The following is a 24,721-nucleotide window of genomic DNA, read 5'->3' on the forward strand; positions in this document are numbered from 1 at the left end:
GCTAGCGTCATCAAAGCGTATGCTTACGCATATATATATGTAACACAAATTACACATTAAGGAGAGAAAGAAATATGCAAAATATGAATTTGCATGAGAGTCCACTTCCAGCACCACCAATATATTTGTCCGCTTTAAGTTAAATATCATTATGATTATACCTGCTATCGGGAGAGTAAATAGGTATATGTTATTCTTATAGATGAACAGGAATATTTATAATACATAAAGGATCATATTGTACTACGAGTATATCTAGATTCGTGTTCGGAATCAGTATTATCTTTTCTCGCTGTCTCTATAAACATCTGAATTTTGGCTGATCTTTTCGCTCGTCACTTTGGTTTTTACCGATTATCAAACTTATTCTTCCCTTTAATGTAAACAATCCCAATGTATGAATGTATGAGCCCAACATTCAAGATTCAAGATTTTATCTAAGTGAGGAAATATTTAGCCGAGACACACCAAGATCCCTGATATAAATCAAATGGATCTCAATGGATTTTGTGCAATTTTCTCTGCTAATCTTTCGCACTGCCTTGGCTCTTTGTTTACCTGGAAAACCCCCTAGGTATAGTAGGACCTAAGCTGATTGCAAAGTCAATATTTGTTTTGCTGGCTGGTTGGGTTAGGGGTAAACAAACAACGATTATCCGATTTTTCTGGATTAAAATAATAGAGCCACGACCTAAGACTGTCTGAGCTGCTTCGGATTGTATCGTTCAAGGATCATTTGGAATAGTTTGGGATCGTTTTTGGGGTAATGACTTCATTAATTGCCATCACCCAGACACGTAGGATGGCCAGTGCTCGAGTTCTTGGATGAGGTGTGAATTTGAGGTAAGTCTGAAATAGGGCAATTACGAGGGATTCAATTCGGAGGAATCGGAAGGGCAATTAACACCTTGGTTGGAGTTTGCCTCAATTCTGATAAGCGGTGAAAACTCAGGGAACACTGCAATTTTCCCGATTCCACTTTTGGATGTCTTGTTTTTTTTTTCGGAAAAACATTTGGCATTGGCACAGCTTGACATCCGAAATAGGAGTTCCGAGAGTTCTCTGCAATGATGTCCCTGCTCCCCGTAGAGTTTGTTGAAATCTCCAGCCAGGTCCGGGGAATGTGCAGCTACTTAAAGGCTCTAATGTGCCACAGCAATGCCGGCAGGATTTCCATTTCCGATTTCCTGCTGTGAACAGAAGCGTGTCAAGGCTGCTGAATGGAACACTAAGGGATTTCGAGTGTAAGGAAGGACTGCTATTATTTTTAGATAAATTAGAATAAGTATTTATTTTCAAGGCACTTGCTACTTATCATAGAGATCTTAGGATGGACATATATAGTACTTATACGTATACTTATTATAGGATGGACTATGATCTAGACTTGGCTATAGAAAATTGGTGCTACTCGGGGAAGTCCTGAAGATGTTTTCCATATGGAAAATGTCTCTACTTCCCCCTCCCCACATCTTCTCCCCTGTGTATGTATGTACATCTTTGGCGACATCAATCACGGATCAGGTGACACCTGCTCCCGATCCTATACTCCTGCGATCCCCAGCTCCACTTCTAATACCAGGAGTGGTGATAGAACGGCTGCGGGGGCATCGTCGCGTAGTTGACCTTCGAGGGCGATGCGAAGGCGGCGGCATTGAAGTTCTGCGGCATGAAATGAGTCGAAGAGGTGGGCGGATAGTGAGGATGTCCCGCTCCGGCATACTGTGGATGGTGCGCATGCGGATGCGGATGTGGAGCGTGCCCATGATGCGATCCGTGCGAATGGGGATGGCCGTGAGCATGATGCGAATGGGAATGCGAATGCCCCGTGGCCGTGGGATATGGGGCATATTGCGGCGTGTGCTGATACGGATGAAACATTTGATGGGCGGCTGCCGACATCTCCAGGGCCTGGCTGGTGGAGCTGGTCGAATTCAAAGAGTCTTCCGGGGAGAGCGGGGCGTTCGGGCGCAGGCTCTGCATCGAGCTCCAGCTGCTGTAGAGCTGAGGCTGTCCAGCAGCTGCGGCGGCGGCTACCAGATCAGCGGCCTCCACTTTCAGTGCGGCCGACAGTTCCTCACTGCCACCGCTGGCATTGATCAACGACTGCGAGGACTCGCCGGTGGGACCGGCTCCACCCACAACCGCAGAGAGGCTGTTGGGTGTTGGCGGCAGCTGACCAAAACCGGAGGAGACGGACTCGTTGGGACTCTCGTTACGTGGCATTGTCTGATGCGGCTCAGATTCAGTGCTGTAGACGGAGGAACCCACTCCAATGCCCACTCCCAAGCCCAGTTGTGTCTCATAGCTGGGAGTGACTCCAGAGACGATGATATTGCCGGAGCCTGAACCGGAACCGGGAACGGAACCAGAGTTGGCGCTCGATGGCATGATGTAGCTGGCCGTGCTGACGGCACTCGGATTGTAGAACTGGTGGTGATGCGGTGGTGTTGTGGCCGAGTTCAGCGAGGATAGGGTCAGGCTGGAGCCGGGCGAGAGGTTGCTCCCCACCGCCGTGGCCGTTGGGGCTGCGGTGCTGTAGAAGTCGTACTGTTGCTGGTATACGGCTGCCGCTTCCATGCTAGGCATCATTGCCAGGGGCGCCATGCTGGGCACGCTGGAGGGTATGGAGACGGACGGCATAGAGGAACCTACTCCGGATCCGGGGCCGCCCGAGACGGAGTTGTGCTGCTTGCGAAGGCGTGCCCGGCGATTGCTGAACCACACCTGGATGCGGGCCTCGGTCAGATTGGTGCGCTGTGCGAGCTCTTCGCGGGTATAGATGTCCGGGTACTGGGTGCGCTCAAAGGCGCGCTCAAGCTCGTCCAGCTGGGCTGCGGAGAAGGTGGTGCGGCAGCGACGCTGCTTGCGCTTGAGGGCGATCCCGGGCTCGCTCTCGCAGTCGGAGAGGTCGTCGTCGGAGGGCTTGTTGTTGTTGCTGTTGTTGTTGTTGTGGTGGCCCGACGAGAGGTCGGAGCCGCAGGAGCTGGACGGGGCCTTGTGGTGGCCGGCGGAGGAGGAGGACGGCGACAGCTCGCTGTCCAGTGGGGCATCGCGGCCGCGCACCAGGCGCGATATGGCGGACACGGATGGGGCCGTGCTGCGGTCACAGATGCCCTCGCGAATGAGCTTCTCGCGTATCTCCCAGGAGAACATGCCCGGGTTGGTGCGCTTGTAGTCCTCGATGCGGTTCTCGATCTCGGGCGTGGCGATCCTCGGCTTGGATCCCCCAATCACTCCCGGGCGTATCGAGCCGGTCTCCTGGTAGCGGTTCAGAATCTTGGACACGCATCCATGGGAGACGCGCAACTGGCGTGAGATCACGCATGGACGGATGCCATCGGCGGCCATCTCGACGATCTTTAGACGTATATTATTTGGCAGTGGACGTCCGTTGATGAATACTCCGCCCAATTGATTGACTCGTCCTTGGCCGCTGTTCATGTCTGCAAAGGGAGAGACGGGAGGGAAAGTTAGACAATTTTTCAAAGATAGTTTCCAATTTGCCAGGTAGGAGGCTGCGCGTGTCACGACCGTAGCCACTTGATTTACGACACCTCTCGCACAATTGACTTCCAGGGAAGGGGAAGAGACAGTCGGCATTCGGCAGTCGGAGCGAAGGTCATTCCGTCTCAACGACGCGCGACTCTCCCGCCGAGAGCAACTAATGGCCATTAGTGAGTCCTTGGAGAGAAGATGGACTGTACGATCTGTTGATCGCTCAATTTTCGAACCGTTAAAGGAATGTCCGAACTCGACCCCTCAATACCGAGGGACTGTTGAACGACTGTTTCATCTCTCAATCTTCGGAGAAGAGAAGGACTGGACATCCCAAAGCTTTAATGGACTGTTCGGTCTCTCAATCCCCCAAGATGCCTTTCGGATGATCCAAGACACTTACCTTGCATAGTGGAATATCCATTGAAGAAGGGTCTGTGCATTGCGGCGGCAAAGGCGGTTACAGTCATAGTTTCAGTGGCTCCCAGTGGCAAGACCACAAAATATTTTCCCGGAACTAACCGGCGTGCTCTGTTCCGATTGTTATCGCACTTTCTTTCGATTTTCGACACTTGACAATCGATCAGAGCATTAAGTGAGTGTAGCAAAATTATAATTGGCGATTTGTTTCACTATTTCGATAAGCATAGCCACGACACTGGCTGGTGACGGAGGCAACGGCAACGGGGCGAAACGAAACGCAAGACGAAGACGAGATGTGGTCTGACTCGTTGCGCAGTCTGGGCCTAACTGACTTCACCAGACGAACGGCGGCCAAGATCGTTGCCTTTCTGTGAAGAAGGCGACGGCGACGGCGACGACGACAGCGGCAGCCAAGATGTCAGCCATCTGGCAGGTAAAGCAATACGCGGACCAATCGCCGCTCGCTCAGCCCTGGCTTCTCCCTCGCACTAGTGCTTAGATCTCAGACCAGCCAGCACGCCATCCCGCTCTTTGGGGGCGTCTCAGCAAAAGCAATTGTAAAGACGGGAATGAGTAGCAGAAATTGGGGGGGTGTACCATATTGTCATATTCCAGCCTGGTCTTCTGTTGGTCATGGCACCAGTCCTGGGCATAGTTTTTCATGAAGAGGGGTTCCGGGTCCCACTTTTACCCCTGGAAATCAAATTAGATATTCAATGGAACGCATAATGCAATCGAGTATGCATTAAACAGTTTACAAGCGTAATATATCCTTTATTGATACCTCATTAGCGCCCTCAATTTATATGCTTCCAGGCCTCTACCTGTCCGACAGTTGGCCACGGCTTCCGGAACCGAACAAAGACCCATCGGACTTGGATCGAACTACTCAAGGAAGCTTCTTTTCGGATACGAAGGAACGAAATGCTTTTAGAATGCTATTGCAGAGACATTCTAGGGGGAAGCAATGGATACATAGATGAAAGGTGAGACGAGATAGTACTTCCATTAGAATATTTAAATGACGACGTGGATATTCTTAGCATGGATATATTGCTGTGTTGATCTTTTTAGTCCGGTTTTTTTTGTTAGGATATGAAGGATTCCGAAAGTTTATAGAGTGGGTTTTGATCATGCAATAATCCTTATAGCTTAAAGTCGAGATATTCCATAAGAAAATATAAGAATGAAGAAATGGACAATCTATTTGTAAAAGATTGAGCTTAGATTTGATTCGAAAAATCATGGAATTATTCAACAGTACGAACACTAAAACGGTTACTAGAAATATAAAGTCAATCAATTAGCTTTCAGTTCATATTCGAAAAGGAATCGAACTCAAAGTGATGATCTAGACAGGTTCTTCTTTGAAGCGAAAACTGTTCCCATGCATAGGCCTTACCCTAGTCGTATCCTAACCATATCCTTGTCACGCTTTTCTCTCCGTACTATTATGCACCAGTGGGCCCAAGCTGACGGCTGATTCAAGCTGCTTCTGGTGGCCAGTCTTTGGGCTTCGTGTGGGTTTGATTAATTATGAAATTTCACGCAACAGAGACCCCTCGAAAAGGTTAAGTAAAACCGCTGGAAAAGAAAGCGAACCGATGGCTGTTGCAACCACTGAAACACACAAAAACCATGGAACAATGGAGGAGCGCCAAGAGTTTGAAGAATTAATGATGGGCCAGGGCCCGGGCCGGGCCCCAGCTGAAACGCCAGCGAGGAAATTGGCCCACAGAGACGTGACGAATTCCGCATCCTCCTGAGAGCCAGTGAGCGAGGATCAAGGACAACGGAGGCCGCAAATCAACAAAAGATTTGGGTTTCTACTGCTCGGTACGGCTGCCCGGTGGGTTTTTGGTTAAGCAAACCCAACGGGAGGAGTACCCAGTACGGAGTACGGATGTGCAGGGTGTGCAAACATTTACGCCTAGCAGGAGACCCAGGACGACCTTGAGCCACTGATCTTGGCCAAAACAGGAAGAAGAATTGGGGTACGCGGCGCCGCAACTGCCGATCAATCCTATTCCGATTCCGATACGGCGTTGATTTCTCGATTTGGCCAAACAATGAGCACTGAAAAGGCCACTCATATAACGCTAATTTTGCGCTATCAACGCGCAAAATATCCAGCATCATCATAGGGATCGGCTCCGCAGCACAGGAACAGGCCGAGTGGAACAGGGAGAGGGCTGCGAGCGCGGTATGAAAATGCAGAAAACAGTAGGAGGCAACGGTGCCATAAACGCTGCGAGCCAGCTTCAATCGCATTTCCACGAACGGACTGGACGACAAGCGGAAAAATGAAAACACGTCCATGCAATGAATAAAGATGCTAAGAGACTTTTTATGATGCCACCTAGGGTGCTATGAATGAAAATCATCCTCGTGATCGTTGTCTCAGTCCTCAAAGCCAAGTTTCGTCCAGGCCCATATCCGTACCTGGTATATCGTCTTTGAAAGGATCGTGTGATCAATCAATCTGTGCAAACTAACGATCCTATTAGCCAGGGGAATGGGGGAGCTCTTAACTCCTCCCTCTTTGTTATCAACTCTCCACATTTCCACCTGCAATCTGTTGATAATTGTTTAGCTTCGCCCTCATAACTTAAAAGATGGAATAACAAATTCCATTTCTTGGCAAACTTTCAAACCTTCTAACATACATATGTGGGTTCGATGGGTAGATTACTCACAAGATCTTTTGCTTCTTTCTTCATTCAAATTTAACATCCTTCAAATGCAATGATTCTCCGCATGATCATATGATCGGTCAGATCATAAACAACTTGAACTAAACTTAATTTTTGCTTTAAGAGAGCTTTTAGTAAGTATCTCCCAAGTCTTGAAATCTCATCTGATCATCAATCTTGCATAGTTCTTTCCAACTTTGTGTTTTTGCTTTTTCCTCTTGATTTCTGTAGCTGTTTCTGTTTGGCAATCGATTCGCTTTGGGCAAACGTAATGTGCTCTGTTGTCACACATTGGAACGGCCTTGATTGTTTCCACGTTCCACTGCTTCTAATGTCTTTATCAGGGGTCTCTAGCTTTGTTGTTTTTTTCTCTCGGTCTTGTTTGCTGTCGTGGATGCCCTGCCATGCCTGCCTGTTGCTGTGCAACGAATTTCCATGCAGACCACAGAAGGCGAAGGCGATTTTTCCAACCGACCACTCAACGGGTGTCTGGGATGCTTATATAATGAACTATTTAGAGCCATAATTTGTAGAAATTAGGGAACTTAATTTAACATGCCAGACCTTTTAACTTGTCCCATACGTGATCTCTGTGACAGATCCGAATAATGCTCAGAACTTCTGTGCAAGTCTATCTGTTTTTCAAGAGGTGCCAGATTCTCTGCGTGATCTTCCATTATTTTTTAGTGTTGATGTTTCTCTATAGATTATATATGAATTTTCTATGTAATAATCGTCACATACCTTTAATATGTTTAAAAATCTACATAAGACTGACCAAGCAGTTAAAGTAATTATTCAATTATCTTTTCTCTTAAACTTTTAGCTATCCCTTAAATATGGAAACTTTTTTTCCGATCCTCAAGTTTAATGCTGCAGCAGTTCTATAAATGATCTTAAGGAATCTGCTAATCTTTTTATTCCAACCTTGACTTAAACATTGATCCGCCTCTCTGATCCTCAAGCTGGCTGCTGATCCTCAAATATTTCCGTTGGCTCAACCAGATCAGACCAGGCAGGCGGCGATTGACTTTTCGGGTAATCCTTAGTAAGTTTTAGTAAATACGCGTCTCGATATGTAGGCAGAGAGGCTGCCCCTGGTCACAGCCCATGCCTCTGCCCTAGGCCCTGCAGACACACATATTCTACGAGTATCCTTATGTGTCCTTATAGTTCCAGGGAGCGATTGTAAAACGAAATCCCTGCTAAAGCATGCAAACAAATAGCACCAAAGTGCGAGATTAGAGGGAAAGTCGCATCAGCTTAGTGCCGGAGAGGAGAGGGAGACCCTAAAGATCGCCAGTTGACTTTTTCAAATATTTTGGAAAAGTTCTCAAGTGTTGATCTGTAGCTGGGCATGATTATAGCGGATAATCGCATTACAGTCCAACGTTTTATTGATCAACATTTGTAAACGATTTTCCATGGGGACAAGTTAAACCGGGGCATCGCCACCCCAGGTAGTCCATCCAGCCCATCGAAAAAAAAAAGAAAAACAAAAATGCTGCGGCTTAACGCAGCCAACGCCCATCGATAGGATGGGCCAGGGGCGATCCAGCTTCTGCGAGTGAGGGTCTTTCCCGATCTGCAGGCGGCGATCAGCAGCAAAGCGAATACGATTAACCCTTGCACTTGGTGGCAGCCGAGCGAACCTGGTCCATGTTCAAGTCCTCCATGACAGTTTAGCCGGGCTAATTGAAGGCATTAGTTGTTTGTGGGTCACGAGCTTGGGTTGGCGTTCCCGAGAAATGGCATTGTCTGCAAATTAGCATATTTCGTACGAGTATAACGCATCGCATTTCGATTGAAAGGAACTCCTCGAACTCTGCCCACAATCCAGTGGTCGGTTCGCCGCAGAGTCTTGGTCAGATTCGTCATGGCTGAGACGACGCATTGTCTGGCGGAAATTTTCGCTGACTCTTGAAGGGTGATTCCCGTTTCCCGATTCCCGATTCCCGAGGGCCAAAGGGCCAAAGGGGAGCCCCTGACACATACACCCACTTTTAAGAAACTCATTAGCCTGGGGCCTAAACAAAAACAAAGCCATCCAATCCAATCGACTGCTAAACGCTGTCGGCACACATCTGAGACCCGGAGGCCAACAAATTGATCATTAAACAGAAGGCGCAAAGGTAGGCGCAACACATCGTTGTCCAACAGCAGATCAGGGGATCAGCATCAGGTCGAGATCAAACATCTGGAGGCACTGAACTGCTGGGCTCTGGCTCTGAGTCTGGCCTGCAGCAGGGCTCTGAAGAAAGTGATGAGGCGCGGCGATCAAGCCAAGACGTCAACAAGATTAATTTGTTTTCCTGTCGGCCGTCAAGGGGCTTCCACCAGCCATCCATCAGCCAGCAACCTGTTGTCCCGAACTCTTGCTGGCTCGCTTGCGCCCGTCCGTCCGCTTTCGGGAGTTCGTTCTCTGATTTGTAATTGCTCTGCTTTGTAGCCGATTGTTGTGGATCGGATCATCATCGATCGTGGACGGATCCACCGTCCACACACCATATACACATCATTAGCTAGCCGTCGAAGATCACAGCACACAGCACTTCAAAAAGTAGGTGGCACTTTTCTCACATCTTCGTGGGTTTCGATTATGTAGTTTGTTGGACCTGGTCTTGGATCTGCGGCGGCGTTTGTCCATTAGCCACGCTTCGCATCGGATATATGCGAATTTAAATAATATTATTCAATTGTTTCATTAATCAAAGGCCTTGGAGCTGCGTTTTCTTTAGTTGCTTCGAGAAAATGCAGTGCACAAACAGGTTAACAGAGATCTTAAGATTTTAACTTAAGATAATTTAAGCTGTGGTAATATTTTTTCCAGTCATATTCATATACTTTTCATATTCATATTTTTTAAAAGTTCGAATAGAAATTCATATTCAACTGATCGCCTTTATGCTTTGTCTATAACTATTAGTGAGCATTGGATTTATTTTAGTCAACAATTTAAAAAATATAAATAAATATGGAATATTTCGTGCTCTAAATATGATTTTAAATGGTAATTTAAGATTAAGTTAATCCTAACAAACTACCAGAATTGATTCAATTTCGATTTCCAGAATATGAAGCATTTAAACTCTGTCGTATTGCCAAGATCAATGATCAAATTCTTCCGATCTTTGAGTAGATCTAATAAATCTAATAAATAAAATGTAGGCCCATGGTTCTCTCCATCAGCTACAAACACAAAAAATTTACTCAAAAAACTTGACATGCCAAATTGATCAAGAAACATGAAAAATAAAAAATATGTGCAGGCCGGAATAAAAAGGCAGCCATGGCGAATCGCATGGGGCGGCTGCAACCGAAACGCACACTTAATTTCCGTTTAATCAAACAGAACAGAAAACCAGGGGCAGCAAACAGCAAATAGCAGCCCACATCATCTGGAGCAGACGGCCCAATCTGGCCCGGCCGCCGCCACCGCCGACGCCCGGAGTCACGACAGACGCAAGGGCTCATTTGCATGTGGGGAGCGAGCGTTAAGCGCTTTGATGGAGAGCGATGGTGTCAGAGCATGAAGAACTCAGTGCCTCATTGCGCAATACCGAAGGAGATGCGGCTGGGAATGGGGATGGTGATGAGGATGAGGATGAGAAAGAAGTTCTTTAGGGGGTGACTTGAATTTCAAAGGAAAACTGGGAGTTTTCCAGGAAAACATTGCAGGCCCTGTAATCGCAATTTGTATGGCCTATAGAAAATATATCAAAAGATAGCGTTGACGATGATCTGTGATCCTGGGCAGACACACGCCACGACCGCGACCTGAATGGTGGTGCTTATAAAACCGCAATCATTGCCATTACTGAACAATCGCGAAAGTCTATTATGGCATGATCAATAGCTCATAAAATTGCGTCTCTTCCACCTTCTTTCGCTGGAAGGATGCGGAAAAGTCGGAAAAAATAAATATATAAATGCTGCGATCAGTGACCGTGAAATCGCAGCCAATATATGGAAAGGTTATATCTACACAAAGTTTCCAAAAAAAGATGTGCAAGAAGGAAGTAAACTCTGTAAAGAGAAAGAGAGACAGAAGGAGATGCTGATGCGCATTTTATGACGGTAAAGGCGACCAGGACCAGGACCGGGTCCTGAGTTCCGTTTCAACACTCTTCCTGAGAAGCATAGCGTGCGCTGGTGCCGACCGAGACTCAGGTAAACTCGCTAAACTCCAAACAACCGATTATATGCAAATAAATAATTTTATGACAAACCTCTTGTTCATTAAAAATTATGTCAAAAAAGAGCAAAGGACCATCCAGGTTTCGTATATTGTGATCAGCTGTATGGGCCAATACCGCATTGTGTTCTATCGAAAGGGTTTTTACGTTTTCGACTTTTGTTTTTGACTTTTTGACGGTTGTCTTGACTTTTCGAACCGTTTAAGTTCCAGGAAATCTTAAAGATGGTATATTTTGCCGTTGAAAAATGGTGAGAAAATAAGTTTTCCCCTTTTTCATAAAATAAAACAGCTTAAATGTTTTCTATAACACCCTTAATGCGTGCTGTAGCCCAAAAATAAAACACTAAATTATGCATTATTTCAACTGAAGCTCCGCCCATGCTGGGCACGTTCATGGAACCCTCAGCAGTTCAGTTCATACGATATCGTCGAAAACTCCGCCCCAAATGGAAGAATGGAAGTACACATTTTACCACAATATGTACTTCGCTGCGTGGGCGTGCCGAATCGTGAATTCGTTTTGCTCTTTCGGTAAACTAAACTGTGCGGTTAAGGTAGAAAAACACCCAACCCAAAACCAAACCAATTGACCATATGAGATGAATCGAAAAACTAGCCAGGAGAGATGACCTTCGTGCAGAAGAGAACACTCAGACCGGCTTTGACTCCCTACTGCAAAAACCCCTGTGTCCTGGGTGTGGGTGTGGGTGTAGCGTTCTGGTTTTAGAATTGGTCGCGCCTAGGCGTAACCTTGATGGATTTGTTGACTTGGTGATTGCTTTCCCCTCACCGCTGCGATGCGCTACGCTGCGATGCTCTACGCTGAGCTGCAGTACGAGTATGTGCGGTTTGGGTTTCTGGTCGCAGTTTTGGTCGCCGATCTTCATGGACGCACAGCAAGGTGCTTGTCCCAGCATGTTTGTGTTTCGCAGAAGAACCGTAAATATTTTGGGTGATTATTTTAGATAATCTTCGACTAATGTCCTTGGATTGTTTCATTTTGTTACCGAGTTTTGCACAAATATCTACAGTCGTAATGTTCAATGTTGGAAACTTAAGTAACACAGAATAAATTCAAATGTTTAAAAACCTATAAAACTTGAGGGCAATCTGTTTTCTTTATTTAAGAGGACCCAACTCTTTTGTTTGATTTTTCTGTAAAATTGTTTATTATTATTATTATTATTATACCCGTCATTTATTAATTTACAAGGAAATATAAAAACACGTTGATTGTATTTCTGTCCCGCATAAACGGATTTATCCATTTCAATGCTCCCAATAATTACACATTTAAATTTGAATTTTCAACTGCCGTTCTGTCAGTAAATTGAACCGACGGTATATTTACGGTTGTTTGTTTTAGCCAAAATACACTAAAAGCAAGGCCTAAAAACTAGCCAATCTTAAAGAAAATGTATTCCTCAACGGCCTAAAATTATGTGGGCAGGGCTAAATGTTCTATATAGCTAGTAATATTCCACGGAATATCACAAACGAGGAATAAGTAAAATATAACTTTAAATCGTCAGTATATTTACGGTATATTTTTAACATGACATAACGGTATATTTTGGTATATTTCTCAGGCTCGGACGGTATATTTTATCGATAAGTATTTTATTGCAAATACGTTGGTGGTAATTTCATTTTTAACGTAATATAGAAATGCAATAAAAGCAAGTATTTAAATAAAGCCAGTCAATTATTCATTAATGGGAAAAAATTATGTGGGCATGGCTAAATGTTCTATATAGTTAGTAATAAACCACGGAATATCAAAAACGAGGAATATGTATAGTAGAACATAAATTCGTTAGTATATTTACGGTAAAAGTCCGCGGTCACACTGCTCCCAACCCCCTTCCCACGGAAAATTAGAATTAAAAGATTTTTCTTTAATTTTTTACAAAATGTCTGAGGAAAAGCAAAACGGAGATGACTTAAACGACCTGCTGGACAGTGAGTGGATGGCCCATTCGGAGCCTCATTGAATTTTGACAAAATTATGTAATGCTCGATTTCATATTAAAATTTTCCCTCGGCAGGTGCTCTGCAGGATTTCGACAAAAGTGGTAATAAGAAGGAGAAGGGCAAGGCCACCGATGCGGCAAGCACCGAGGTCGCCGAAGGTTCCGAAGACCCTGATGCATTTTTCATGTGAGTCACGGGAGTCTGCAGCAGCTGCGCGATGTCATGAGCCAACTTTTGAACTTTGTATTCTCCAATTGCAGCGAGCAGGCCAAGGTATTGGCCGACCGCATGAACACATTGTTCGGTGGTCCGGATACGCCCAGTGGGGATATCCCACCGTTGCCGCAGGACCCAGATCAGATCATGTCTGGCTTCAAGAAGATGGCCGAGGCAGCCGCATTGACTTTGAGTGGCGAGAACTCGGCCACCGATGAAGACGTCTCCAAGTATTCAGACAGCATTTCGCAGGCCCTGAAAGGTCTTCAGGAAGGCACTGACAATCTGGCAGCACCTGCCTCCGAGAATGACATTGCCAGCATGTTTGGTTCCTTAAATCTGGATGGTGTAAGTGTGGTCTGAAGCCTAAGTCACGTGAAATCAATCATTATTCAAATTTTTAGAGTGGCGCCCCTGATGGCAACATGTTCCTACCCTTCATGGAAGGCATGATGCAGAGCCTGCTTTCGGCTGAAATTCTACTGCCCAGCATTAAAGAGCTGTTGGAAAAGTACCCCAAGTACCTCGAAGAGAACGATGCCAAGCTATCGGCTGAGGACAAAGAGAGGTTGGCTAGACATTGATTTAAATGGTCATACATTTCTAAACGGTTACATGTCCCGTGTCTCCCTAGGTACCAAAAACAGATGGAGCTCTACAAGGTAATCGAGGGCCACTTGCAGTCGGAAAAGCCCGACGATTCGGCCACCGTCAAGCGCGAGAAGTTCCGTGTGGTTCTGGACGATATGCGAAAACTTCAAGACTATGGACAGCCACCAGCTGAGATTCTGGCCGAGACGGGCGGTGATCTGCCGTTTACCGATCCCACAGCAGCTATCGCCGGTGGCAATGGCCCAAATCCCCAGTGTCCCACCATGTAGGTGGAAGAGAAGGTGCAATTTCTTTTGGAACACTTTCCCCGTAGTGTGCCAATTCGGTTAACTGTTGAGTGTTGCACATTTTTAGGATAAGAACTTTGTATTTTTATTATTTTCTGTATTTCTGGACAAAACAAAATGTCAATGTGGTGGTCTCCTCAGATGGTTATCTCTCTTGAGCTGAGAAATTGTTTTTATTTTATGTTCTCTAAGCTAAATACAAAGAATCGAAATACATTTAGAGGAAGAAGCGTCGTCGGGACTCCATGGCATGTCGTTTGTTACTAATTATCCAGGCATAGTCCCCAGTTTTGCTGTCAAATGTTCCCTCCTGAAGCGAGCGCAGCTTGAGCGTGAACCTGGGCCCCAATTCGCGAAGCTTCACGCGCTTTCCTTCTTTGGAGAACTCGTAGCGATGGTGGCGGAAGAATATGTAATCGCGTTGATTGTGAAACGTTGCCGCGCGCCGGCCCTTGAACTCTGGATCGTGATGGAAAAGGGCGCCAAGCATACGGCCGACTGTGAGACCCAAGCGCGTTGTGAAGTTGGTTAGAATCACCTCGGGCCTATGCTTGGTTATCTCCTTGTGATCCCGCTTGATGTCCGATGTAAGCTTGACGTTCGACAACTTGAAATGTGCCGTGGGGCCGTTAGGCAAGTGGATGACCAACAAACCATTCGGTTTCCTTCTGTCCTCATTGATGATGACCACATCTGTGAATTCCTCGCGTTCGGCGCTTTTGCAGATTTTCTTAACTGATGCCTTATTCCGAATCTTAACCAGGGCATTGGGGAATATGCGAGACAGCTCCAGGCCAAATTTTCGTGTCTTGGTCACGGGATTGTCGGCGAAGGTAATCAGGACTTTGGGCTCGTACACGCGTTCAAAGTACGAACTGAAGTCATCGATTTCCAGCTCTTTCTGCAGTTCCTCGTTGTCCGAATCGTTCAGATTGGCCACCTCTGTCTGATCCTTCTCACGCAGGCTTTCAATTGTGTGGCCCGGATTGACCGGCACGCCAGCCTTGCGACGGGCACGTCTTTCTTGCATCTTCTTCTTGTGCTTCTCCTTCTTCATTTTGCGATAGAGAGCCAAGCGCTGTTCCTTGTTTCTCATCAAGCTTAGTGGATTGAAAAGAGGAATGCGTGCCTTCTTTTCATCTTCATCATCATCCTCGTTGTCGTCATCGTCATCGTCATCCTCATCCTCATCTTCATCTTTGATGGCAGTGTCCTCGGCATCGTCGTCGACAGCACCGTCATCATCTTCCTTTGGCTGTTGTTTGCGTTTGCTAGTATGTGGTTCTTCGTCTGTGCTATCGTCCTCTGGGTTTATTTCTTTGTCCTCGGTCTCCTCCTCTGCGAAGCTCGAATCGCTGTCCGAGTCCTCGTCCACTGGAGGCGGAAGCGGGAGTTTTTTCTTTATTTTAATCATTTTTCTGTAAAATAAATTCAAGCCCCGCACGTGTTGATGTTGTTCTTCTTCTTGAAAAATTCATTCACATTGGTACGTCGACAATTTTTATTAATAACCTTAATGGGTTAAAGCTGACAGCTGACAAAGTCACTGAAATACAGAATTTCTTCGATATAAAGCATTTAAATTTAATGGGATTCCGTGTTTTGGAACTATTCAGCGGCATCGGGGGCATGCATTATGCCTTTAAATGTGAGTAGATATTATGTAGGAATGAAAATCCTATTGACATTCGTATTGCATTGCAGATGCCCAGCTAGATGGCAATATTGTGGCCGCAATGGATGTCAATACAGTGGCCAATGCTGTTTATAATTTTGCGCTCAATTGCCATGTGAAGACGAGAAACATTCAAAGCCTCAGTGAGAAAGAGGTCAGCAAGCTGGGAGCTACCATGCTTCTTATGTCGCCGCCGTGTCAGCCGCACACCCGCCAGGGATTACAAAGGGACACGGAGGACAAGCGATCGGATGCACTCACCCATTTGTGCACTCTCATTCCGCAGTGCGAAACTCTCCAGTATATTTTGATGGAAAACGTTAAGGGATTCGAATGCTCTCAAGCTCGAAATCAATTCGTTGAAGCCCTGGAGAAGGCTGGATTCTATTGGCGGGAGTTTATACTGACGCCCACACAATTTAATGTTCCCAATACTCGCTATCGGTACTACTGCATTGCTCGCAAGACTAAAGACTTTGCCTTTGCTGGAGGTAAAATCTGGGAGGAAATGCCTGAAAGTCCCTCAACCGAACAGTCTGTTTCCCAAATCTCCGCGATCCTTGAGGACAATGTCTCTTGTGAATACCTTGTACCCGACGACGTTCTAACCAAGCGGGTGTTGGTCATGGACATAATACATCCAACACAAAATAGATCTATGTGCTTTACCAAAGGCTATACGCACTATACTGAAGGCACGGGCTCGGCCTTTACACCGCTTTCTAAGGAGGAGTCCCATCGTATATTTGAGTTGGTGAAAGAAATCGACAATAATAACCAGGATACCAGTAGTAGCTCTGAGGATGTGCGGCAGCGACGTTTGGATCTCCTGCGACAAATAAAACTACGTTACTTCACACCCCGGGAAGTGGCACGGCTGATGAGTTTTCCCGAGGAGTTTGCCTTTCCCCCTGAAACAACAAATCGACAAAAGTACCGGCTGCTCGGCAACAGCATTAACGTTAAAGTTGTTGGTGAATTGATTAAACTGTTGATCGCAACAAAGCAGTAGAAAAAACTGTCCCATGTTCCGCCGTTTCAAAAAAAAAAATCGTTGGTACTGTTTTTGTCAAAATGTTGCCACGGCTCTACTTTATACCCGGTACTCAGTCAGTATATGTATATGTGAGCTTATGATTTATGCAACTTGATCATGATTAACTTGTAACTGTCATCATGAGCCAGCCACGCTTTGCAACGCTTTTTTCGCTTTCAGAGTTTGGTTTCTGTTGTTTTTCATCACTTTTCCATGTCCTGCGCTGCTCTGGTGATTTTCTCACTTTAAAGTAGTTGGCGGTCGCGAACTTTTTTTTAACTGGGCGCCCTACGGTGGACTCAGCTGTTTGAGTGTTGCCGGATTGGATTGATACTGCATCCACGATCGCATGCATCCCGCCAGCAGCTGGTACATTATTTATTTACCTGTTCTTTTTACGACGTACGACCTATGTGCTTCGCATGTGCATGCATTACCGACATCGTCTTCCCTCATGCACGATGCTTTACCTCATCGGCTTTGGGTAAGTTGTCCTTGTTTACCCCATTTTCATAATTTCCATTGATAATTTTTTCTTGGATCTTCTCTTATTTTTCAAATCAAGGATTTTCTGACGATCCCAGGAAGCTGTCGCACGCCTAGATCAGACCACAAATAATGAAGAAATCAAAATATGTTTGCATCATGAAATTTGCCAAAAATCGGACTCATTTTCATAGGCTGTTCGACAGTATGGATCCTCTCGATCCTGACAGAGTTGGTCCTTCAACAATCGTCCCATAAATAGTCGAGATATAGCCTTTTGAAGATTTCGATTTTGCATTTCATTAGAGTACTGGTTTTTTCTGAACGCCATTTCTTTGCTATGCTGCAGCCGATCTGAGTGCGGCATGTCTTTTCGTGATCGGGAGGGTCCTGCCAATCGACTGCCATCGGAAAAAGGGACATCCCTTTTTTCACGATTTTCGCAAAAACGAAACGAAGATTTCGTCGTTTTTTATGAGGGCGCTGGACTCGGACCGATCCAGCAAAGGTTCTGCCTTACCAAATAAGGTGCCCGAGGACTATGAGAAAATGTTCGAGACGATCGTGAAGGTCACCAAGGAAATGGTTGACTTTCGTAAGTAGTATACGTGATGCTGTATCCCACTCTGGCCATTGCTTACCTGCAAATGGTGTGGAGCGGAAAGTAGCAGAGGGCTATATCCTTCGTGGGTGGGAACAAACACGAGCTGGACGATTCGTACAAGAGGCGCATCGAAAAGCTGAAGCTGATCCGCAAGCCACTGGACGTGCCACAAAGAGCCCTGGAACAGCTATCTGGTGCGGACAAAGTGAAGTTCTGCATGTTCAGAAGCACCTTCAACCTATTCAAGGTACCCCAATCGCAGCTTTGGTCGAATGGGCACCTGAATCGGCTTTTGGTCCACTTCGAAATCCTAACTTACACTGACGACAGGATGCCCCAGGAGCGGATTCTCTGCTGTCTAAAAATAAAATTGTTTTGTTTACAGAAAAAAACGAGGAAATACGAATATTCCAGTCTATAAAACTCGACTTCGACACGTGTAATTTTCTTTGGTTCTTTTTAGTCAAATTTCTTGAGGATCATCATCAGTCTTCTTGCACTTTGACTTGTTGGATTTGCGGGATTTGCGAGACTTGCGGGGTGGCTTTGAGCAGCTTTTCTTGGACCTCCTGCTTTTGCGCTTTTTGCAATCCGACTTCTTGCGTCTGCGCTTTTCACAACTCGCCTTCTTGGGCTTACTTTTAGCACAGCTGGGCTCGCTTTTACGCGTCCAGAAACATTCCTCCTCGTCCAGGGAGGAATCAGTCGACACTACTGCAGAAGCTGTTGTGCTGGCTATGGCATCCTGTTCAGTGCAGAGCAAGCTGCTGCTGTTGCCTTGCTTAATGCGTCCTATGGAGCTTGCAGGTCGATAGTCAGGCTGTAGGGTGCAAAAGGGAACTGCTGCACTCATTAGTGGATTTAAATGCGCAAAGAACTCACCCCACGGTACCGAGCTCTGTGGCCTGGGGACATCGCACGCCAACGCTGCGCTGCGACGTGTACCACCCTCTGTCCGTGGTATATGGATCCAAACCGGCGTTTGCAGTCCCGCAGGTAATTTAAATATGCGTTAACATAGCTCATCTTAGACATTTTTCATAAAACCAAAGAATAAACAACAAAAATTTGGAAAAATTACAATAAAAATACTAGTACTAATTATTTGAAATAAAAAAAAAGGAAATTTGTAGCTACAGATGTTGCTCGTACAGAGAACAACCTTCAACTAAACTGAGTCCTGGGCGTGGCTTTGCTTTCGATCCGACATAACATTTCATTAGAATACTGGGTTTTTCTGAACGCTATATCTCTGCTATACGGCAGCCGATCGGAGTGCGGCATGTCTTTTCGTGATCGGGAGGGTCCTGCCAATCGACTGCCATCGGAAAAAGGGACATCCCTTTTTTCACGATTTTCGCAAAAAATCATGATGGTTACATCATTAAATTTGCCAAAAATCGGCCTCATTTTCATAGTCGAGATTTTGATGCTGTTCGACAGTCTGGACCCTCACGATCCTGGGAGAGTTGGTCCTTCAACAATCGTCCCATAAATAGTCGAGATATAGCCTTTTGAAGATTTAGATTTTGCATTTCAGTAGAGTACTGGTTTTTTCTGAACGCTATATCTCTGCTATACGGCAGCCGATCGGAGTGCAGTATGTATTCTTGCGATCGGGCCAGTCCTCCCAATCGACTGCCATCGGAAAAAGGGACATCCATTTTTTCACGATTTTCGCAAAAAATCATGATGGTTACATCATTAAATTTGCCAAAAATCGGACTCATTTTCATAGTCGAGATTTTGATGCTGTTCGACAGTCTAGACCCTCACGATCCTGGGAGAGTTGGTCCTTCAACAATCGTCCCATAAATAGTCGAGATATAGCCTTTTGAAGATTTAGATTTTGTATTTCATTAGAGTACTGGTTCTTTCTGAACGCTATATCTCTGCTATACGGCAGCCGATCGGAGTGCAGTATGTATTCTTGCGATCGGGCCAGTCCTCCCAATCGACTGCCATCGGAAAAAGGGACATCCATTTTTTCACGATTTTCGCAAAAAATCATGATGGTTACATCATTAAATTTGCCAAAAATCGGCCTCATTTTCATAGTCGAGATTTTGATGCTGTTCGACAGTCTGGACTCTCACGATCCTGAGAGAGTTGGTCCTTCAACAATCGTCCCATAAATAGTCGAGATATAGCCTTTTGAAGATTTAGATTTTATATTTCATTAGAGTACTGGTTTTTTCTGAACGCCATCGCCGGAGCCGATCGGAGTGCGGCATGTCTTTTCGTGATCGGGAGGGTCCCGCCAATCGACTGCCATCGGAACACCGATTCGCTTGTTTAGCAGGGGCATCACCTTTTTTGTCTTCCGGTCATATGAGCGAGTGGGTGCTCGATGACGGCTGTCCACTCCAGGAGTCTGACCGACTGACATCGTGAACCCCCGCTGGCTCCTGCGCACGTGGCCACGATGCCGTGCGAACCTCGGGACATGATTCTTGTCACGCGAGGCTGTGGCTTTCTGTCTGACATTTTGGTCCGGCCACTGCTACGGCCCTCTTCCTTGCATGCCACGCTGTTTTCTTCGTCTTTCCAGTTCGCTCGCTGTCGGTAACTCCTCGTCCTCTGTGGCAGCCACTGGCTGGCCTGTCCTGATGACGCTGCTATATATAATTGTGGATATATTTTTAATTCTATCTTCCTTCACAGAGAACTTACATATGTACCCTACGCTTTGCCACAAACCATGTCGTATCTGATTTGACCCAGCCAGATGGTCCTATCCAAGCATGAGCGAGGCGTTTTCGAGTCAGACCGAGTATCCCATTGCAAGATTCATACCTAACAAGCCATCGTCATCCTTCAACATGGTGATCGACAACAAGGACTTTGGCTATGGCCACCAAGGGAGGCACTACGCGGGACGCTAGATACACGCATCTATTCATTTAGATAGTACGTAAAAAATGTTTTCCACTTGTTTATTTATTTATACTAAGCTAAGTTTTGATGAATAAAACTATTGAAAAATCATCCTTGCTGTATCCTTAATCGGGGAAACTATCTCGATTGCAAAAAGGCGCGGCACGCCGAAATCGGTTCGCAAATAGCGGAGAAAACTAAATATTTGTAGTTGGGGAAAATGTCCTTGATCCTTGATAAGGACTAGCAAATCAGGGACATTTTTCCGATCACAGGGAGCCATCGCAGGCTCAGAGCGGTCCACAAATAGCCGAAAAAACTAAACATGTATGGCTGGGGTTTTTGGAGTCCTTATCAAAGGATCAAGGACATATATCTGATCAGAGGAAGCCAGGGCACGCCCCGATCGGGCCACAAATAAAGGAGAAAACAAGATATATAGGTCTGGGGACAATATCCTTGATCCTTGGTCCTTGATAAGGACTGCATTAGATCAAGGATGCTATTCCGAACACAGAAAGATGACGCATGTCCCGATCGGGCCACAAAAAGCCGGGACACTAGATGTGTATGGTTGGGGCGGTTGATGTCCTTACCGAAGGATCAAGGATCAAGATCTGAGCACGTGGTTCCTTGGCACGTCCCGATCGAACCTAAAATAATGGCAAAAACAATATATATACGTCTGGAGTAAATATCCTTTATCCATGGTCCTTGACGAGGACTCCATCAAATCAGGGACATTTTTCCGATCACAGGAAGTCGTCGCACGTCCCGATCGGGCCTCAAATAACGGAGAAAACAAATATAGGCTGTAATTTGTTATTTTTGAAAATGTAGTTCAAGAAATCACCGATAGGGGCACCCCCGTACAAATAAAATAGCTCGCGTCAAATGGCTGGGATACCAGGCGAACAGAAATCAGCAGAAGGTCGATGATTTTTTTTAATTTCGAGCCCCCTAAGGTATGCTGCGAAAATTTTTTGCAGTTCCTACAGTTGCTTGCTGCTGATTTCTGTTTGCCTGGTATCCCATCCAGATTTTGGCCATTTGACGCGAGTTTTTCTCTTTTGTACGGTGGCGCCGCTATCGGCGAATTCTTGAACTACATTTTCAAAAATAACAAATTACAGCCTAGATTTGTTTTCTCCGTTATTTGAGGCCCGATCGGGACGTGCGACGACTTCCTGTGATCGGAAAAATGTCCCTGATTTGATGGAGTCCTCGTCAAGGACCATGGATAAAGGATATTTACTCCAGACGTATATATATTGTTTTTGCCATTATTTTAGGTTCGATCGGGTCGTGCCAAGGAACCACGTGCTCAGATCTTGATCCTTGATCCTTCGGTAAGGACATCAACCGCCCCAACCATACATATCTAGTTTCCCGGCTTTTTGTGGCCAGATCGGGACAGGCGTCATATTTCTGTGCTCGGAATAGCATCCTTGATCTAATGCAGTCCTTATCAATGACCAAGGATCAAGGATATTGTCCCCAGACCTATAAATCTTGTTTTCTCCTTTATTTGTGGCCCGATCGGGGCGTGCCCTGGCTTCCCCTGATCAGATATATGTCCTTGATCCTTTGATAAGGACTCCAAAAACCCCAGCCATACATGTTTAGTTTTTTCGGCTATTTGTGGACCGATCTGAGCCTGCGATGGCTCCCTGTGATCGGAAAAATGTCCCTGATTTGCTAGTCCTTATCAAGGATCAAGGACATTTTCCCCAACTACAAATATTTAGTTTTCTCCGCTATTTGCGAACCGATTTCGGCGTGCCGCGCCTTTTTGCAATCGAGATAGTTTCCCCGATTAAGGATACAGCAAGGATGATTTTTCAATAGTTTTATTAATCAAAACTTAGCTTAGTATAAATAAATAAACAAGTGGAAAATATTTTTAAAGTACTATCTAAATGAATGGATGCGTGTATCTAGCGTCCCGCGTAGGGCCTCCCTTGGTGGCCATAGTCAAAGTCCTTGTTGTCGATCACCATGTTGAAGGATGACGATGGCTTGTTAGGTATGAATCTTGCAATGGGATACTCGGTCTGACTCGAAAACGCCTCGCTCATGCTTGGATAGGACCGTCTGGCTGGGTCAAATCAGATACGACATGGTTTGTGGCAAAGCGTAGGGTACATATGTAAGTTCTCTGTGAAGGAAGATAGAATTAAAAATATATCCACAATTATATATAGCAGCGTCATCAGGACAGGCCAGCCAGTGGCTGCCACAGAGGACGAGGAGTTACCGACAGCGAGCGAACTGGAAAGACGAAGAAAACAGCGTGGCATGCAAGGAAGAGGGCCGTAGCAGTGGCCGGACCAAAATGTCAGACAGAAAGCCACAGCCTCGCGTGACAAGAATCATGTCCCGAGGTTCGCACGGCATCGTGGCCACGTGCGCAGGAGCCAGCGGGGGTTCACGATGTCAGTCGGTCAGACTCCTGGAGTGGACAGCCGTCATCGAGCACCCACTCGCTCATATGACCGGAAGACAAAAAAGGTGATGCCCCTGCTAAACAAGCGAATCGGTGTTCCGATGGCAGTCGATTGGCGGGACCCTCCCGATCACGAAAAGACATGCCGCACTCCGATCGGCTCCGGCGATGGCGTTCAGAAAAAACCAGTACTCTAATGAAATATAAAATCTAAATCTTCAAAAGGCTATATCTCGACTATTTATGGGACGATTGTTGAAGGACCAACTCTCTCAGGATCGTGAGAGTCCAGACTGTCGAACAGCATCAAAATCTCGACTATGAAAATGAGGCCGATTTTTGGCAAATTTAATGATGTAACCATCATGATTTTTTGCGAAAATCGTGAAAAAAGGGATGTCCCTTTTTCCGATGGCAGTCGATTGGCAGGACCCTCCCGATCACGAAAAGACATGCCGCACTCCGATCGGCTGCCGTATAGCAGAGATATAGCGTTCAGAAAAACCCAGTATTCTAATGAAATGTTATGTCGGATCGAAAGCAAAGCCACGCCCAGGACTCAGTTTAGTTGAAGGTTGTTCTCTGTACGAGCAACATCTGTAGCTACAAATTTCCTTTTTTTTTTATTTCAAATAATTAGTACTAGTATTTTTATTGTAATTTTTCCAAATTTTTGTTGTTTATTCTTTGGTTTTATGAAAAATGTCTAAGATGAGCTATGTTAACGCATATTTAAATTACCTGCGGGACTGCAAACGCCGGTTTGGATCCATATACCACGGACAGAGGGTGGTACACGTCGCAGCGCAGCGTTGGCGTGCGATGTCCCCAGGCCACAGAGCTCGGTACCGTGGGGTGAGTTCTTTGCGCATTTAAATCCACTAATGAGTGCAGCAGTTCCCTTTTGCACCCTACAGCCTGACTATCGACCTGCAAGCTCCATAGGACGCATTAAGCAAGGCAACAGCAGCAGCTTGCTCTGCACTGAACAGGATGCCATAGCCAGCACAACAGCTTCTGCAGTAGTGTCGACTGATTCCTCCCTGGACGAGGAGGAATGTTTCTGGACGCGTAAAAGCGAGCCCAGCTGTGCTAAAAGTAAGCCCAAGAAGGCGAGTTGTGAAAAGCGCAGACGCAAGAAGTCGGATTGCAAAAAGCGCAAAAGCAGGAGGTCCAAGAAAAGCTGCTCAAAGCCACCCCGCAAGTCTCGCAAATCCCGCAAATCCAACAAGTCAAAGTGCAAGAAGACTGATGATGATCCTCAAGAAATTTGACTAAAAAGAACCAAAGAAAATTACACGTGTCGAAGTCGAGTTTTATAGACTGGAATATTCGTATTTCCTCGTTTTTTTCTGTAAACAAAACAATTTTATTTTTAGACAGCAGAGAATCCGCTCCTGGGGCATCCTGTCGTCAGTGTAAGTTAGGATTTCGAAGTGGACCAAAAGCCGATTCAGGTGCCCATTCGACCAAAGCTGCGATTGGGGTACCTTGAATAGGTTGAAGGTGCTTCTGAACATGCAGAACTTCACTTTGTCCGCACCAGATAGCTGTTCCAGGGCTCTTTGTGGCACTTCCAGTGGCTTGCGGATCAGCTTCAGCTTTTCGATGCGCCTCTTGTACGAATCGTCCAGCTCGTGTTTGTTCCCACCCACGAAGGATATAGCCCTCTGCTACTTTCCGCTCCACACCATTT

At 45.9% G+C, this 24,721-nt stretch overlaps 6 protein-coding genes and 3 long non-coding RNA genes across 13 annotated transcripts; 5 read left to right on the forward strand and 4 right to left on the reverse strand.

Moving 5' to 3' along the window:
- Positions 1 to 1,264: 1,264 nt before the first annotated feature.
- prd (paired) lies at positions 1,265 to 7,269 on the reverse strand. 2 transcript variants are annotated; one of them, XM_015180189.2, is made up of 2 exons: positions 6,618 to 7,269; positions 1,265 to 3,446 (listed from the first exon to the last, which is right to left on the reverse strand). In XM_015180189.2, exons 1-2 carry the CDS (start codon positions 6,652 to 6,654, stop codon positions 1,573 to 1,575), a joined length of 1,911 nt encoding a protein of 636 aa, XP_015035675.1. In that variant the 5' UTR covers positions 6,655 to 7,269; the 3' UTR covers positions 1,265 to 1,572. The 2 variants fall into 2 exon arrangements, with proteins under 2 accessions (XP_015035675.1, XP_001357148.2); XM_001357112.4 differs by lacking the exon at positions 6,618 to 7,269 and adding an exon at positions 3,902 to 4,289.
- Pex19 (peroxin 19) lies at positions 4,745 to 14,117 on the forward strand. 2 transcript variants are annotated; one of them, XM_015180188.2, is made up of 5 exons: positions 4,745 to 4,907; positions 12,861 to 12,972; positions 13,047 to 13,350; positions 13,407 to 13,570; positions 13,637 to 14,117. In XM_015180188.2, the coding sequence occupies exons 1-5, from the start codon at positions 4,901 to 4,903 to the stop codon at positions 13,881 to 13,883; spliced, it is 834 nt and encodes a 277-aa protein (XP_015035674.1). In that variant the 5' UTR covers positions 4,745 to 4,900; the 3' UTR covers positions 13,884 to 14,117. The 2 variants fall into 2 exon arrangements, with proteins under 2 accessions (XP_015035674.1, XP_001357147.1); XM_001357111.4 differs by lacking the exon at positions 4,745 to 4,907 and adding an exon at positions 12,726 to 12,774.
- On the reverse strand, positions 14,028 to 15,410 carry LOC4817727 (probable ribosome production factor 1). The gene has a single exon (XM_001357110.4). The coding sequence runs from the start codon at positions 15,313 to 15,315 to the stop codon at positions 14,119 to 14,121; it is 1,197 nt and encodes a 398-aa protein (XP_001357146.3). The 5' UTR covers positions 15,316 to 15,410; the 3' UTR covers positions 14,028 to 14,118.
- A 21-nt stretch (positions 15,411 to 15,431) lies between these two features.
- Positions 15,432 to 16,604, forward strand: Mt2 (methyltransferase 2). Its single transcript, XM_033380081.1, has 2 exons — positions 15,432 to 15,549; positions 15,606 to 16,604. Exons 1-2 carry the CDS (start codon positions 15,489 to 15,491, stop codon positions 16,586 to 16,588), a joined length of 1,044 nt encoding a protein of 347 aa, XP_033235972.1. The 5' UTR covers positions 15,432 to 15,488; the 3' UTR covers positions 16,589 to 16,604.
- A 6-nt stretch (positions 16,605 to 16,610) lies between these two features.
- LOC117184044 (uncharacterized) lies at positions 16,611 to 18,130 on the forward strand. Its single transcript, XR_004469210.1, has 2 exons — positions 16,611 to 17,096; positions 17,178 to 18,130. It is a non-coding gene; the product is annotated as an uncharacterized lncRNA (long non-coding RNA).
- Positions 18,103 to 18,827, reverse strand: LOC6903299 (histone-like protein 18C). The gene is made up of 2 exons (XM_002132451.3): positions 18,585 to 18,827; positions 18,103 to 18,522 (listed from the first exon to the last, which is right to left on the reverse strand). Exons 1-2 carry the CDS (start codon positions 18,735 to 18,737, stop codon positions 18,166 to 18,168), a joined length of 510 nt encoding a protein of 169 aa, XP_002132487.3. The 5' UTR covers positions 18,738 to 18,827; the 3' UTR covers positions 18,103 to 18,165.
- A 1,353-nt stretch (positions 18,828 to 20,180) lies between these two features.
- On the forward strand, positions 20,181 to 20,690 carry LOC117184046 (uncharacterized). 2 transcript variants are annotated; one of them, XR_004469215.1, is made up of 2 exons: positions 20,181 to 20,267; positions 20,367 to 20,690. It is a non-coding gene; the product is annotated as an uncharacterized lncRNA (long non-coding RNA). The 2 variants fall into 2 exon arrangements; XR_004469214.1 differs by having other exon boundaries at positions 20,181 to 20,263.
- Positions 20,691 to 22,513: 1,823 nt separating this feature from the next.
- On the reverse strand, positions 22,514 to 22,916 carry LOC117184045 (uncharacterized). Of its 2 annotated transcripts, none has more exons than XR_004469211.1 (2): positions 22,841 to 22,916; positions 22,514 to 22,737 (listed from the first exon to the last, which is right to left on the reverse strand). It is a non-coding gene; the product is annotated as an uncharacterized lncRNA (long non-coding RNA). The 2 variants fall into 2 exon arrangements; XR_004469212.1 differs by having other exon boundaries at positions 22,837 to 22,912.
- A 701-nt stretch (positions 22,917 to 23,617) lies between these two features.
- Positions 23,618 to 24,362, forward strand: LOC6903300 (histone-like protein 18C). The gene is made up of 2 exons (XM_002132452.3): positions 23,618 to 23,880; positions 23,943 to 24,362. The coding sequence occupies exons 1-2, from the start codon at positions 23,728 to 23,730 to the stop codon at positions 24,297 to 24,299; spliced, it is 510 nt and encodes a 169-aa protein (XP_002132488.2). The 5' UTR covers positions 23,618 to 23,727; the 3' UTR covers positions 24,300 to 24,362.
- Positions 24,363 to 24,721: the final 359 nt, after the last annotated feature.

Source organism: Drosophila pseudoobscura, chromosome 4, assembly GCF_009870125.1.
Source record: "Drosophila pseudoobscura strain MV-25-SWS-2005 chromosome 4, UCI_Dpse_MV25, whole genome shotgun sequence".
NCBI classification, from domain to species: Eukaryota; Metazoa; Arthropoda; class Insecta; order Diptera; family Drosophilidae; genus Drosophila; species Drosophila pseudoobscura.

Excerpts from the sequence above, each read along its gene's own strand:
- Pex19 (XM_001357111.4), top strand. The coding sequence starts at position 12,726 with ATGTCTGAGGAAAAGCAAAACGGAGATGACTTAAACGACCTGCTGGAC. Across the intron at positions 12,973-13,046 it reads GACCCTGATGCATTTTTCAT|CGAGCAGGCCAAGGTATTGG; the intron begins GTGAGTCACGGG and ends CTCCAATTGCAG. Across the intron at positions 13,351-13,406 it reads GTTCCTTAAATCTGGATGGT|AGTGGCGCCCCTGATGGCAA; the intron begins GTAAGTGTGGTC and ends TCAAATTTTTAG.
- Mt2 (XM_033380081.1), top strand. The coding sequence starts at position 15,489 with ATGGGATTCCGTGTTTTGGAACTATTCAGCGGCATCGGGGGCATGCAT. Across the intron at positions 15,550-15,605 it reads CATGCATTATGCCTTTAAAT|ATGCCCAGCTAGATGGCAAT; the intron begins GTGAGTAGATAT and ends ATTGCATTGCAG.
- LOC6903299 (XM_002132451.3), bottom strand. The coding sequence starts at position 18,737 with ATGTCTAAGATGAGCTATGTTAACGCATATTTAAATTACCTGCGGGAC. Across the intron at positions 18,523-18,584 it reads ACAGAGCTCGGTACCGTGGG|CCTGACTATCGACCTGCAAG; the intron begins GTGAGTTCTTTG and ends TGCACCCTACAG.
- LOC4817727 (XM_001357110.4), bottom strand. The coding sequence starts at position 15,315 with ATGATTAAAATAAAGAAAAAACTCCCGCTTCCGCCTCCAGTGGACGAG.
- prd (XM_001357112.4), bottom strand. The coding sequence starts at position 3,968 with ATGACTGTAACCGCCTTTGCCGCCGCAATGCACAGACCCTTCTTCAAT. Across the intron at positions 3,447-3,901 it reads TGGATATTCCACTATGCAAG|ACATGAACAGCGGCCAAGGA; the intron begins GTAAGTGTCTTG and ends CTCCCTTTGCAG.
- LOC6903300 (XM_002132452.3), top strand. The coding sequence starts at position 23,728 with ATGTCTAAGATGAGCTATGTTAACGCATATTTAAATTACCTGCGGGAC. Across the intron at positions 23,881-23,942 it reads ACAGAGCTCGGTACCGTGGG|CCTGACTATCGACCTGCAAG; the intron begins GTGAGTTCTTTG and ends TGCACCCTACAG.